General features: G+C 37.8%; 1 protein-coding gene across 5 annotated transcripts in view; it reads right to left on the bottom strand.

Annotated features, from left to right (window-relative positions):
* Positions 1–16116, bottom strand: part of LOC108431786 (actin-binding LIM protein 3-like) — a 122821-nt gene that overhangs the window by 36034 nt on the left and 70671 nt on the right. For all 5 annotated transcript variants that reach the window (XM_037546232.1, XM_037546233.1, XM_037546234.1 and 2 more), the window contains exons 4-7: positions 13605–13720; positions 8308–8434; positions 7612–7705; positions 1613–1700 (exon numbers count right to left, since the gene is read on the bottom strand). In XM_037546232.1, the coding sequence (XP_037402129.1) occupies positions 1613–1700; positions 7612–7705; positions 8308–8434; positions 13605–13720 (425 nt within the window). The remainder of the gene's footprint in view (positions 1–1612; positions 1701–7611; positions 7706–8307; positions 8435–13604; positions 13721–16116) is intronic.

Here is a 16116-nt window from a genome sequence, read left to right as displayed (position 1 = left end):
TGACTGTTTTTGGTACATAAAACCACATGACTTAAGCGGAACTTGAGAGAAAAAAAGAATAAGGAAAATATAGGATATCGCTCTTTTTGAAGTGTGATTTATGTAAAATATGTGCAATCAATGTGGAGCTGTTTAACACTTGCAACATATTTCCGAGTCATGGCAGGTTAACTCTAGCGAGGTTATTATGACAGATCTGTATTCAATAATGATATTCATACACCCGCGCAGTGCATAAATACATCAGATCTATACTTCAGAGAGCTTAAGTGATTCTATATCCAGACTTTGAGCCAAGCCTATGTTTAATTAAAATGTATGATTATAGATATTAATCCTGATTCATGTCAATCACAAAAAATTCTTATTTGAATATGTCTGTATGATATTTATAATGTCCATATTGGAATTATGCCAATGTATTTAAGATTAGTGTTGTACTCAAATGAAAATCCAAGGCTGAAAACTGAAAGATTGCTTTTACTGTTTAATTTACGCTTTTGAAAAAAATTTCTAAACAAAATTTCTAAAAAATACAAGATCATAAAGGAAATACACCTTTATTATTATTATTGATAAAATCTGATTTTAATAGGACAAAATCAAGCTGACAAACATTAAATTACTACTACAATTATTTTAGTATGTAGGCTACAGCCTGTGCCCCAAATCCAAATGTCCTTAATAACAGAAGGTTGATTATTCAAGGCAATGACTAATGAACTCTATGAATTCTTTGGTTCTACTTTAGTGAGGACTTTCTTCCTCTGTTCTGTTGGATTGTAATTCTGTGTATTGAGTGCAAAGTCTGGTTTTCAAATGACTAAACTCATAGGGGAGAGGCTCTCGAGTGCCGTACCCTCTCTTGATACTCGACATGAACAATGATGGCAATTGTCTCCTTGTCTAAGGTCACTTCAAAATCCCTTGTCTAAAGGCTTCAAATGGACAACTTCTTTATACTGTTTGTCTGCTGCTGCTCAGACTGTTTTAAACGTGTCTGCCCTGACGAGTGCATGACGGCAAAGAAAACAAACAGCGTTTTAATAACTGTTTCTTGTTTTCATTATCATTCATATGGTTTATTAAGTGTGTTTTGACACTTTGTTGTCCTTTTTTTTTAGCCAGAATGCCCTGTTTTTTTTCTCTTTCAGCCGAAAGTCAGAAATTTAATGAATCTTTTAAAGCACTGTTCAAACATTTATGTATCTGTAGATTAATAGTTAGTTGGTTCATCTCTTTGGTTCATTTCTACAATAATTCCTACCAATCATAATCTATATTAAATATTTGACCCATACCGTAATGATCTACGGCAGTAGTTCTCAGGCTTCAAAATGAAAATTCCTTGCCCAAAAATGTTGTTTCATTTATTCATTATCCCTGCTCTAACACGCCCACTTCACCTCAAGAAGTGTTTCAGCCTGGACTGCTTTTGGAATGAAGTATAATACAGGACAGCCAATCAGAACAGAGCTCATTTACATGTATCAGTCTTAAAGGCCCATAACAGACACAGCATGTTTAATTCTTAGAGTAAAGAGAGGTAAGAACATAAGCATGATATTTGTATAGGGGACAGATGTAGTCATGTGCGTCATGCATTACTCACCTGTCAGGTACATCTCCTCTCCTTCAGCAAACATCATGTGACAGCGAGCACAACGTGCACAGGTGGGGTGGTAATGCTTTCCACCAGCCTAATACAGAGAGAGAGAGAGAGAGAGAGAGAGAGAGAGAGAGAGAGAGAGAGAGATCAGTCTTATCCTTCCAAGACACACAGATGGGTAGGGAAGGGCTTCTTGATGAAGTACTGCCAGAAACAAGATGACAAAAAAGACAAAAATAATTAGGATGAGTGGAGAAGTGAAAATTATGGCAGGAGATGGAAAAAAAGGAGCTTTGAATCAAAATGAATGTGCGGCAGTAATTGGCCTCACATTTTCTTCCACTCCACGAGAGCAATTAGGGTGGCAGTCAGTAAATTAATCTTTTCTGAACACTTTTTGCAGCTGCATCTTTCAAAACCAGACACTTTCTCAGTCCCAACTCTTTCACTGGTCCTCTAGATGGCTTTGGAGAGTAGGAGGGAGAGAGAAAGCGAGACTAAAGGTAGGTGATCTCAACATTTAAGCAAAAATGTGAAAATATGTTTGCTTTGCTTCTCCCACCATCTTGTTAATCAAGATGCTTCAAAACAATCATTGTTTTCTGTTATTTAAACACACAAAGAATTCAAATATGAAGCTATTAAACTGTAAAAAATGTAAGGGCCTATATAACTGAACATTGACTTTTCTTTACTTTTTTTAAATAAAGGAGCCTGATGTGTATATACATCATCATCATCATCATCATCATCATCACCATCATCATCGTTGCCCGCTTAATCCAGTTAGGGTCGCGCGTGTATATAGATTGTTGAATTAAAAAACATATGGTTCATATATGGAAACCAAGCTGCAAAAACAGCCTGCTTCATAACACTGATTTTGTGATTTTAAGAGATTTCAATGATTTCTGAGAACTAAAAAAATACGTCATTTTTATTTCATCTTTATATAACAGAATTATGTTTGAATAAAAACTCAGAGAAGGCCCAATGTGTTAGATTAGCCATCCGCATAATCACAAAGTGACAGAGGAATCAACTAATCACGTTTAGGTTTCCAATAGGCAGGACCAATTTTGTGAGAAAAAACATCACTTTAGGCCGAAAAAATTCATGCAAATTGCTGTCACTTACTACTGTAATCCAATAGGGACACTAGAAGAAATGAGCATAGTCATAGAGGTGAATTTTTTTTTTCCCCTTGAGTTTTTCATTGACTTTTGAAGTTTTACAGGCCCAAATTGAAGGCCTAATAGCCACTATTGCCCACTGTTTAAGTTTATCTTGTATAAATCACTGGTTCTCAAACGGGTCCTCAGGGAACTCCTAGATGGTCCACATACTTGCTCTATAACTGTATTGCTAGAACAAGGCTAAAACAAAAATCTGGACTGTCTCAGTTTGAGAACCACTAGTACGAGTTCTTACGGTGTACACAATAATAGATTAATAGATTATTGCTGAAGTGATTTCAGACATCTGAACAGTAGTGTACATATCTGCTTTGTGTTTATCTTTATGGAGCTATGCTCTGTTTGGCAGACAGTGTAAAAGACACTTCAATATCATGTGCTTTGACCTGCTGTTGAATATTGGCCCCTTCACTGAAATTATTCCACCTTCTTTCTCATCTCACACACAGCAGTGGCAGAACTGTCAGAGAGGACTCACATTAAGTGATGATGACAGCGCATTAAGGGGGACCCTCTATTTATAGACCCCTGTCGGTGTGGACTCGGACTACATTTGCCATGCAGTCCACCCCCAGCTCATTGCAGACAGAATTGGAGAATCTCCATGCTGAATGTAATCACAATGGAAACACTGATGTTGGTATTTCAATGGCAACCAACAACATTTTGCATGTACAGTACATAAGTTGGTACCAATCTGTTACCAGGTATCTGTATCTGATATCAGTACAAAATGCTGGATCTGATATCAGAGACAGAAAAAGAAAAAATCTGATCCAATCGTGTAACAAATCTGTCCTGAAATAGCACATCCTCACACTGTGTGATTATGATGTTAACTGTGTATTTCTTGCTGTGGGGTAGTAGTGTTCGCTTACTTTGAGCATCATGGCCTAATTTTAGATGCGTAAGTGAAATTGTCAGCTAATTTTAAAGCTGTCATTTTAAAGAAAATACACCAGATAAGTATCACTATCTGCTGATACAGAAGGTTTTAATATTCGATAAAGGTGAAGTGGACTTGACATCTATAACAGTGCCAATCAATTTAAGATGGGCCAATTTTGAACCCAGCTAACTGAATGTACCATTTTATAAATAAAGGTTGGTCTGTAACTTGCTCTGAAAAATCACAGTACATCCAACAATAAAGGAAGCCTTGTGCATCATACAGTGATGGTGAACATAATAGCAGACAGAAAGCTCTGATTCTCAGTGATTCATTTCACTTTGGCCAGTGAGGATGTGCATGTGCCACACTCCTCTGGAGTCTCCAAATGTAAATTTAATGCTGTACAAGAATAAATCACTGTTGAGGATTAATTACTACAGAACCATTACATTTTGTAGGTTCTTAACTTTAAACAAGTTCTTCAGGCTCTAACATCTTAGAGAAACCACTTTTGGTTCACTATGGCATCTCTCCAGAAAAGCCTTTTATTTTTCACACTATGTCTCTCTCACAGCCTTAGACTTTTTAAACTAATGGTTCATGTTTAAATGCTTGAATTTAGTTCCTAATACAAATAGAGATGGCTATGTGTGGATTTCTTTCCAAAACCAATAATGCCAATTTACAAAAGGAGCCAATAAGTTCTCAGAATATGCGGAACATCAAGTTCACTGGAAAAAAAAAGTATCCCAGGTGGGGATTCTCATGAAGCCGCTACTTTGGAGAGTCATAAATATCTTATCTCTTCACTTTTGTGGTCACTGCATAACTCCATATGTGCTATTTCATCATTTTCACATCTTCACTATTGTTCCAAAATGTAAGAAATAAGTAAAACCTCTGATGGTACCTTGGTAATGTATGTTCCGGTAATCTATATAATCCTTACCAGTTAACAGAAGTTATGGTTATGTTCTTTTACACTGCAACAGACCAGAAAGCAACTAGAAAGGACCACATATCTAGAGCAGCTGTAACAACTTGTAACAAATCTTAGAAATGGATCCAAAGAGCTTGGTATGCTAATTGTGCTTTGATGCTGGACTTCAGAGAAAGAGAGTTTGCATACCATCAGTGTAAAGAATGAAGAGGAATCCAGAGATCAGACCAACAGGCCGGGCCAAATCTGATTCACAGAGAATTTTCCACACTTGAATCTGAACGCCTTTAGAATGTGGTCCTTTAGGCTCCAGACTGTCTTGCTTTTAAAATTGCTTTACGAGTTTGATAGTTTGAAAAGTGCGTTTGTTCGTTCATTCGTTCGTTCGTTCATTCATTCCATGACTCCATCCATCCTTTCTTTCTAAATAAGATATGCATGTGGAGATCATAAAGGACTTTCATTCATCACCCTCATTTATCAATACTGTCATACTGCTTATGCTAATTACTGCTCCGCATGTCCTCATTTTACGAGTTTCCACATCAATATAAAATGATGAGAGAGTACTGAGCCCCTAAAAACTCTGAAAGAATAAAAGAGAGAGTGAGAAGAGAAGGAGGAGGAGGTGAGGAATGCTGTGAAAAGGGTCAGGAGTTGTGTGGCAGGAGATGGTGCTGAGACGACTAAACATCTAAAAATACAGATTGCATAAGCAGCCTACATGTCAACTCCAAAAGGTAATAAAAATGCCTCTTGCTCAGAGGATACAGCGTCCGAACGAGAAACAAAACTACTGTTTAAATGCATGTAAAACTTTGTCAAAAGCTAACAGCAGATTTGGGGCACAGATTAAGCTTAATACTGGACTAAATTAAACTGTCAATAGGTTATCCCCAGATTGAAAATGTCAAGAACTAGGACTAATTTGTAGCCAGACAACAACCTACAGATCCAACAAGCAGAAAATGACACCTTAAACAAGATTAGTATTAATCCATTTTTCCACTAACTACTACAAATCTACTTTAAGTATGTAGTCGCGAGGGTGAAGAAAGTGAAATGGAAATCAAGACCAGAAATGATTTAATCAGATGAGGAAGATGACGAGCTAAAAGGTAAGGAGGTAAGAAGTAGCTGCGCTGTCCTAAATGTGTCATAGCACCAAGTAAGAAGTTACAACTTTTGTTGTTTTTCGTAAGACTCCTGATCTGTTTCAAAATGTTTTCTGCATTGTTGGCTTATCTATGTCTCTGTTTGCCTCAATCAAATTTGAAATGCATTAAAAAGCACTCTGACAGTGGCTACAAATGTCAAAAAGAGAATTCAATAATAACGTCTGCATAGGATAACGTAGGATTTCTAATAGCATGTTAGTGCTAAGATAGAGATCCCCTAGTGGTCATTTAAAAACCATGAAGTTTCTCATGGTTTCTCATTCAAGATATTCATTTGTGTCCATTAGAAACTCTAATCTGTGACAACTTGTGTCAGTACTCTATATATATATATATATATATATATATATATATATATATATATATATACATACATATTTGGCCACGCCCTTTTTAAAAATAATCACCACGTTATCTTAGGGGTTCCACTGGTGCATGTGAACTTTTTGGTTGTTCTAGATTAAACACGCATATCTGAATGTTGAAAAGACATTATATTTGTTTTATTTGATTTCTTTAAGCAACATAGCTACCTACCAATTTAGATATCTTTTAGCTTTTCATTCTCCTCATCTTTACTTTAAAGGTGATGCTCAGCTTCCTGGCAGTAGCACATGAACAATCATCTTCCAAAGAGAAAAAGAATTCCTAGTGCTCAGACCAGGAAATTTTACTCTATTGTGACACTACTGTGTCAAGAAAAGGCCTATCACAATTATTACATTTTACATCATGATAAATTGTTTAATTGTATTATTAATCATTTTATGTCCCAAATAAAGTACAATTTACAACTAATTGGCTGATTAGCTGTTTTCTTAGTCATCTTTACTTATTAGCTAATACTGGGCCATAGTGACATGCACAGTCAAAAAAATGTCTACAGATATGCAAAACAACATGTAGAGTAAAGGTAAGCTTATATTGAGAGTTTGAAAATACGAATACGTACAATCCTTTGACCAGCAAACATTCTAACAATGGTAGCTTACCTAGCTAGCAAGCATAATCTTAGTCTTAACAAAAAGTATGATCTAAAATTAACAAACAATTCATTAAACATCTACTGTTCTATGTTCAGAACAGTTCACTCCTAATCTTCTTCACTACTCATTAAGTCGTTTGCAGTTCAGTGAACAGACTGGAGAATAATCACAGGATAACAAAGATTTATCTCAGAATTCAAACAACATTACAAAATATCTGACACACAATGTAACGCACCGTTTTTGTAACACAGAGAAATTATATTGGTGTAACAGTATTTGTTTTTGTAACACAGAATGATAGAGGAATTATCACTTTGAAGAGTGAAAAATAAACTAAATTTAATGCAATGTGTAAGGCTTCTATCTAGCTTGCAAATACCTAACCAAAGGAAAAGCTAACCTGGTTGTATCTACCTAGATACTATGGGGAAAATTAGACTTGGATAGTTTTTGGTTTTAAGATTTTAACCCTTTTATTTCCAAACAAAATTTAATAATGAAATGTGCTTTTCAACAATATCTGCAGTTTAACTACAACAACCATGATTCTATTAAATAAAAATGAATAATTACAGACATGTATTTTTTTTTAGTTCTCAGAAATCATCAGGCCTTATATTAAGCACCAGAAGGCCCTGAGGATTAGCTACTGCATGTAGGCAGGTTTATCAATGGTAAAAGCTTTAAGCCAGCAAATAACAACCAATGAACAAGGAGAGATTATTTATGTTAATTTGACACAGGCAAGATCTAAATTGTGATCTAGTTTACAGATGAGATATATAAATCTGTGGTATTTGAGCTCACCTCCAGCACTCTTCCACTGATGTATTTGTTGCACGTCTCACACCTGATGCCAAACTGACTGTGGTAATCTGATTCGCAGTATGGAATCCCATCTCTGCAAGACATGCACACAACAGAAAGAACACAATGAGCATTTTGTCCATGTTGTTTCCTTGACATATCTGAGCACAAGGTAAGACTGTATTGAGGTTTCTACTACAACTCCAGAACGGACACTGGGCTTTTTTTCTCTGGAAAAATATCCGACCAGCAGGACACTTAAGCAAAGATCTTATTTGACTTTCCATATGATCTCATTGTCTAGGAGAAACTGCACAGATATTAAGGATGTCTCTTTTTTTATTTCTCCATCCAGAGTATGATTCACTTGGCAGCGAAAAGAAAAAATGTGTGGTTGTTTTTGTAACTACCATGCTGTACCACACTGGAAAAATGCCTTTGAATTGGTTGGACGAAGTGAGGGCAGACTGGAGATCATAAAGATCTCTGAAGTCTTTCTGTAGGGAAATAGCAATGATGAAATTACATATTATCAATTACAATAATTAAATTAATTCCAAGGAAGTTTAGACCATTTCAATCGGTCAAATAATTATGAAAAGGACTGCTGAATGGTGTGAATGGTATAAAGACTTTTACATAGCTTTGAGGTTTTGATGTGACCGTGATGCTAAGCAGAGATCACAAAGGACCTACTTGCTGATGTACTCTCCTGTCAGAACTGTGCCACAAGTTTGACACTTGAAGCAGCTGACGTGCCACTGCTTCTCCAGAGCCAGTAGAGACTGGCCGTGAGTTATCTCCTCCTTACAGCCTGCACAATCTGTTGGACAGAGAGAGAGAGAGAGAGAGAGAGAGAGAGAAAGAAGAATGAGGGTGGAGGAATGAGTAGGATGAAACACAAGAGATTGTATCAGACAGTGGGCAAGAGTTGGATTTCTTGAAAGGAGCTTTTTCCAAAATGTGAATTTTATAAAATGGTTCATGTTATACTACACTAGGGATAGGCAATGTAATTATATTTTACCATTTTCGTGATAAATTATGTCACAGTATGATTTTCTGAGCAGATCACAGATACTGTAAATGCTTAAAGGGGAATTCAACCAGTTTATCAGACATTTATCCATTTGGATTTCTTTATAGTGGTGGTAATAGGAACCAGGGGATGTCTACAACACAAAATATAGCCTTTCTATTTACTATGTAAAGTGATGAGTGGAGCTGCTCATGTCTTCTGCGTTTTTATATGTAGTCATAATATTAGCAGACCAGTGGTAAATCTGAAACAAATGCTTTGGGTACTATTTTGCTTTATGTTCCCATCACCACCATGGTGAACAATTCTGACTCTGTAAGTGTTTCTAGAATGGAGAGCATAACTCTCATATTGTTCAATAACTAAAATTAGTTGCCGTCGAGACTTGCCAAAATGCATTTTGCAAAAAATGCAGAGGTCCTCTGCATTATTACAAAACAAAGTTGCAACAAAATTCCAAGCCACTAGCTCTCACATTCTGATGGTATAATATTTTGTAATTTTCCTAAGGCTATAATAAAGCACTTTTTTGTACTGTTGTTTAGTTACTATTCAATTTTTAAGATAGCGGAAACTGGCAAACCGTCTCATTTCAGTACAACCTTCACGGGTCTAAGCAGTCTTTGAAGGACACATGTGATGGTCTTCTAACACTCAAATCTTACATAGTGCAGCTTTAAGCTTTTTTGCTGTTTTTCATACATTTTATATAAATGTATGTGTGTGTATATATATATATATATATATATATATACACACACACACACACATAGAGTATCTCTCAAAAGTGAGTACACCCCTCACATTTCTACAAATATTTTATATCTTTTCATGGGACAACATTATAGAAATGAAACTTGAATATAACTTAAAGTAGTTAGTGTCCAGCTTGTATAGCAGTATAAATTTACTGTCCTCTGAAAGTAACTCAACACACAGCCATTAATATCTAAATAGGTGGCACCACAAGTGAGTACACCTCACAGTGAACATGTCCAAATTGTGCCCAATTGTGTCGTTGTCCCTCCCTGGTGTCACTCGTTAGAGTAACAAGGTTCCAGGTGTGAATGAGGAGCAATGAGGGTGTTTTTGGTGCAATTCTCTCATACTGGCCATTGGATACTCCACATGGCATCTCATGGCAAAGAACTCTCTGAGGATGTGAGAAATAGAATTGTTGCTCTACACAAAGATGGCCCAGTCTATAAGAAGATTGCTAACAGTCTGAAACTGAGCTATAGCACAGTGGCTGAGGTCATACAGCGGTTTTCCAGGACAGGTTCCACTCCGAACAGGCCTTGCCAGGGTCAACCAAAGAGGTTGAGTCCACATGTTCAGCATCAGATCCAGAGGTTGGCTTCCAAAAATAGTGCAGGTTCTGTACAGTGAGTCATATTTACATGTTTAATAATTTGTTTAATATTTAATGGTTAGAGTGACCTGAGTGTTCACGGGCCACAGACTAATGACTAGAGACATGAACAGTACCACAAGTAGGGAACAGTGTGCGTGTGTGTTTCTAAGCGAGACACCAGTGGGAGTTATGGCAGAAGATGATGCATGGCTGTAGTGAGGCTTCTCCTCAGAAAAGGTCACTCACTCATTTGTTCTTATTTAGGAGTCTGCAGGCATATGCGCAGAGACTCGAGGGGCTTGAGTTCCTGCCCCTTTTGCCCTCAGACGGTGTTCTTGGTTGGTGTGTTTAATAACTGTGTTTCATATTGACGCTGTCATTTTTAAAGATCCGTTTCAACAGTGAGCCTCGTTGTGGGAATAGAGCTTGTGGGTCAGCTTGGGTGCTGTGAGTTTAATCCTCTTGAGCGCCCCCTCTGGTACAGAACTGTCTGTCAAATCCTTGCACAGAGTTTGCTCTTTTAAAAGCATGATTACATTGTCTCTCTTGATAAGTGTGATTACAATATATTATATATTAAATTAACCCTGCCTTTCAAAAAAATGTCTCTGCACAAGCCTGCTTGTGATGGTACACAAGTTTAGTTTATTTTGTTTGGTGTCACTACTCGGCGATGACATCATCTGGACTGTTCGTTTGCCACTCTTTGGTAAATGCAGCTCCAGCACTCTGTTTGTCATCTGTCTGACACACTGCTGCGCTCCACTCTGCTCCAGTTTCGGCCCATCTGGCTGCACCACACAGCATCTGCTTCACGAGGATAATCAAAAGGCAGAGCATGCAGAGTACTCACTGTGCGCTGACCCAGGCCTCAGTGAGAAACAATGCAACAGAGACTGGACTATAGAGCCAGTGACTATAAAAACTACAAGAACTAAAAGAAAACATCTGATTTCTTCAGTACAGCTAGAACAGAAGCAGTGTATTCTGGCCTTCCAACCTAATTAGGACACTAAAAAGTTCTAATAGCACTAAACATTAGTTCTAAACTAATTTTTCTAAATCAAAACAAACCTTTGGTTCAACAGCTACTAACTAGCTTCACACTGATTAAAAAACTATGATTGAGTAATCATTAATGATGGGGTACATTTTAAACATTTAGTGGTTTTCCATGGTTAACTGTCACGTCCCCATTAAAATCTCATATCTAAACCATAGCAAAATAAGGACCCAATTCAGACATCAATATGTTTGTATAATGTACAGTGTCAAACACCATTTGGGTCTATAGGTCTCAAAGTGAACACATCAGTGGATGTAGGAGAGGCCTGTGTTCACTCATGCACATTCACCATCATCTGAGCAGGCTATACCACCGTGCCATGCCTTACTTACATCAGTAAGTTATATCATTAAAAAAATTAATACAATTTTACACTTCATTACAAAGTCTGTCACTACTGCATCTCACCCTGCGCCACTGTTTCTAGCATTTTGCAAACGGTTTTGTGTGAAGGACTGTACATGACTTAAGGTATTGATGTTAGTGTTGTAGTCAAGACCATACCAAGACGGAATACATGTGTGTGAATGAGAGGGAGGCAGGTGGAAAGGTGAAGATGCAAGGAGTAGAGGTCGTAAAGGTGGATGACTTCAAATAACTTGGGTCAACCATCCAGAGAAATGGACAGTGCAAAAAAGAGGTGAAGAAGAGGGTGCAGGAAGGATGGAGTGGGTGGAGACGGGTGTCAGGGCTGATGTGTGACAGAAGGATAGCAGCAAGAGTGAAAGGGAAGGTTTACAAGACAGTAGTGCGTCCTGCTATGATGTATGGTTTGGAGACTGTGGCTCTGTCTAAATGACAGGAGGCTGAGCTGGAGGTGGCGGAGATGAAGATGCTGAGATTTTCGTTGGGAGTGACAAGGCTGGACAAGATTAGAAATGAGCAGATCAGAGGGACAGTGAAGGTGGAGCAGTTTGGAGATAAAGTCAGAGAGGCCAGGTTGAGATGGTTTGGACATGTGTTGAGGAGGAATAGTGGATATATTGGTCAAAGAATGTTGGAGATGGAGCTGCCGGGTAGCAGGAGAAGAGGTAGACCTCAGAGAAGGTTTATGGATGTAGTGAAGGTGGACATGGAGATGGTTGGTGTGAAAGTAGAGGAGGAAATGGATAGGGCAAGATGGAGGCAGATGATCCGCTGTGGCGACCCCTAAAGGGAGCAGCCGAAATAAGAAGAAGAAGAAGAAGGAGTGGTAGCCAAGACCATAAGACACAAAAAATTATTCAAATAAAAAGGTTGGCTTCTTCAGTGCAGCTAGAACCGAATCTGATCGGACTGCAGGTGGTGGAGTGAGTACATGGACAAAAGTATCAAGCAGCACAATGATCAAGGCACAAAAATGCATTAGAAAAGAGATTTGCTCCCCAGTCTCACCTTGCAGATGATGCACCTTCAACAGAGACCGTTTGTTCTGTCAGATCATCAAGAACACAGCCTGACTCTGCTCTTAGTCTCTCACTCTTTAATTGTGTCTGTATGTGTATTTAACAAGGAAGCACAGTCCTCAAAGATTGAATGTATCCAATCACAGCTGGACAATTTATCGTTTTGGTTTTGGCTCATATATCTTTTTGTGATATAACGTGCACTTCCACTGCATTTGACTGCTGAAGTGTAGTGTAATTAAGCATCATGTGCTAAACAGCCACACTTTATTTAATGTCACATGCACAGGCCCAAAAAGAAGACCACCTCGATGTTTAGGTCTCATATGCAAAATCAACACTATACTGCTGAAGATATAGACAATTCACGTACATCCTCAGACTTTAAACTCTCAATCATCAGACTTGTCTGCTCCCAAATGTTCTTCCATTCGTTGCATGCAATTACACATTTCCACCAGAGACGCCTCCAAATCCTGAAAACTTTCATATTGTAGGTTAAATTAAAGGTATAAATAAAGTTTCTGATTCAGCATGAAGTAATTGGTATGATTACCAAAGAAATACATCATCATGAAGTAAGTGAAAAACCGGTTAAATAGTTTTTTCTAATGCTTTTTCTTTGGGGAAATATATCAAGGTATAGTGTGTTTGTTTTAATTTTTTGTCTTTTAATTTTCAAATAAAAAGCATTTTGTATGCTTAAGTAAACCCATATTAATAAGAAGCATTTCAAAACAACTGAATATATATATATATATATTGTTCATTCCTGTTCCTATATAGTCAGATGTCAATATTGCTTTCTAACTCTTTCTAACTCTAACAAGATGAAGCCAAGCGCATGTAAAGCACAAAATGCCATCATGCTTTAATCTATGAGCATTTTTATTGCAAGTCATTTATGCTATCACTATTTGCTGAGAAACTATGGCAGTTTATTGTATAGGAGGTGAGGGAACTGGAATATTTTGCACTGTATATATGTTGCGTTATTTGTGCTTATTTGTTGCATAATGGTATAACAGAAACGGCAAAACTCACACCTCAGGAAGAATTTCAACCGGTACATTGCCTGTTACTAGTTGACATCACAGGAGAGAGAGTACAGAGAGACTTGTCCACGGGTGTGATAGGAAGGAGACTTACGGCTGGGGCCGTGGATCTTGACGGGCTCGTTGCTGCTGACGAGTGTGTGTGAGCACTGCTGACACACACACTTCTTCCCACAGAAGGTCACCCTGTCTCCAATGGGGAATGGCTTCCTGTAACATAGTGAGACAGAGCATGTCAGACAACACACACACACAAACCTGTCCTTATTAAGGATGACTACTCTACTGCTCTTTTCATAGCAGTTCCACCGTTATAGCCAGTTACTGCTACACGTATTCTGTTACAGTAATAACAATAAGTACATGATACATTATGACACCTTTTCACCTAGAAGCAGATCAAATGGCTTAACAGGCAGCAAATATCTGTCTGGATAAGCATAAAATTGTATCCATGCTGTTAGAAATTCAACAAGAAGAGTCAAGGGACTGGAGCTTCAGCGTCGACTGGAGTTTATTTCCACATACAGAGTATGGGTATAGTGCGGTCGATCAACAGTCAATCAGCAGGATCAGGAGTCTAGTCTTATTCATGTGCATGCAGATGATCATGCACGGGCACAGCTTGGTCATCAGTGTGTCACTAGTCTAGTCTGGTCAGCAGTCCATTCTAGTCTGGTCAGCAGTCCAGTTTTACAAGAATATTTTGGAAGGACCTTAGATACATTGAAAACAAAGAGGGAGGAAGGAGGAGGAAAAGGAGTTTGAAGAGGGATAAGGAGGGGTTGTAGAAGGAGAATATGAGTAGAGATGTAGGGGTAGAGATGGGGGGGGGTGATTGTTATCACCTTAAGGTCGTGAGACAAAGGGTCAGTTTAATACGAACAAATGTGATCAGACAAGGTGAAAGTGCACCTTGCCATTTGCTTAAACTCTACAATGAACATGGTTTAGACCTTAAGAAAATAACATAAGGGGAAACAACATATATTGAGAATATTTTCTCTCAATGTACATGCTTTTCTTTTCTCAAAGCAGGTCCTGAGACACTGCAGTAAGCATAAGGGTGATTTGTTAGAAGTCTCAGTATAATCTGGTTACTAAAAGACCATGAAGGAGCAAAGCAAGGGCAAAGGCTTCAGGAAAGCAACGCCACGCACTAATCTCCTTCATACTGTATTGTCTCATCTTCTCTGCAACTACTTTTTTGTGTGTTCAAATGGATTAAATACTGAAACAAAAGCATCGATAATATCATTGCATTCTTCACTAACACAGTATTTTCTCTGACATGTCCACTGTTATCAAAAGAGCTTATAAGGTTCTGCTTTATGTTTTTCCATATAAAAAAAGTATGAGGTTATAATATCATTTAAAGGCTTTCAACAGTGTACAACCAAATTGTTGCCTTTACAGATCTGCATAATATTAGGACAATTTAGATAAATTAAATATAGACATATTAACCAAGGGAACAGTCTAACAGTGAAAGCAAATTATAATGAAAATTAACATCTAGAATGGTTCATATTTGTGTTTATTGAGTAGATTTACATTTCTTAAAGATTTCAGCTTTTGAGTAGACCGATACTACTTATGTAGATTTGCTCCTCTTGAGCAGATTATACTTTCTGAAGACCTGTACTTCTCAAGCAGATTCATGTTTCCTATGTAGTTTTGCAGTTCTTGACTAGATTCATTGTTCTTGAGTAAACTGGTCACCAATTTTGGAACAGTTTTGAAAAAGTGGGGTCTAAAAATTACTCTCCTCTGGCACTTGCTTGTAACATCTGTAACTAAAGTGGTCATTGCAGCTGAGCTCCAAGACTAATTACTTGGCAGTACCATTGGGGAAATTGTTGAGATTATTCCTGCATGAATTTGGATCTGATTATGCTCATGAAATTCAGCTAATAACGATTTGTGAGGAAAAAGGCTGAATTTGGTCAGAGAAAGCAATTAATTAGTTTCTCGTCTAGCGGTCGACCATCAAAGGCGGCTTTACAAGCCTATTAAAAGTAATGACGAGGGTCATTCTTCTTACATGCCGACAAATGAAAGGAAGGTGGCTCACATATTCATCAAATCACACGTTAAAGGGCTTGTTTTGCACATCTTTCTGATTGTCATACATGTGTTAGTCATAAATCTGTAATACATGTTGGCATGTCATACATGTTGGCAATGTTGGCAGAAATGTTGGGTGCCATAATGGTGTCATAGAGCCTGACTGGGTGATTTTATTGCAACATTTATGCAACAGAGTGGCCCAAATCCCAAATGCACCACTCAGATAGGACCAACAAAGACAAACTTTTTTTTTACCACTGGTAATAACTTGAAGAAAAGTTGTTTTATTGTTACTTAAGCTGTGTGCATCAGTAGCATGGCCAGAATTTAAATTTACAGAGGGGCTGGTTAAAGGTTGGCATAGCAGTTATCAAGCAGTTATCAAGCAACGACATCACTATAGTAAGGATGGCAACAACAAAAAAAATTGTTCAGTTGTTCAGTTAGGTTACTACAACAACTGACAGCATACAAGCATGGGTAAAGGCTAATTAAGGACAAGGCTACCTATTATAGGCTTAGATTTCTATGACGAA

The sequence above is a fragment of the Pygocentrus nattereri genome, chromosome 16 (genome assembly GCF_015220715.1).
Source record: "Pygocentrus nattereri isolate fPygNat1 chromosome 16, fPygNat1.pri, whole genome shotgun sequence".
Lineage (NCBI taxonomy): Eukaryota > Metazoa > Chordata > Actinopteri > Characiformes > Serrasalmidae > Pygocentrus > Pygocentrus nattereri.
The sequence above is the reverse complement of the archived record's forward strand: the minus strand, read 5'-3'. Positions and strand labels throughout refer to the sequence as shown.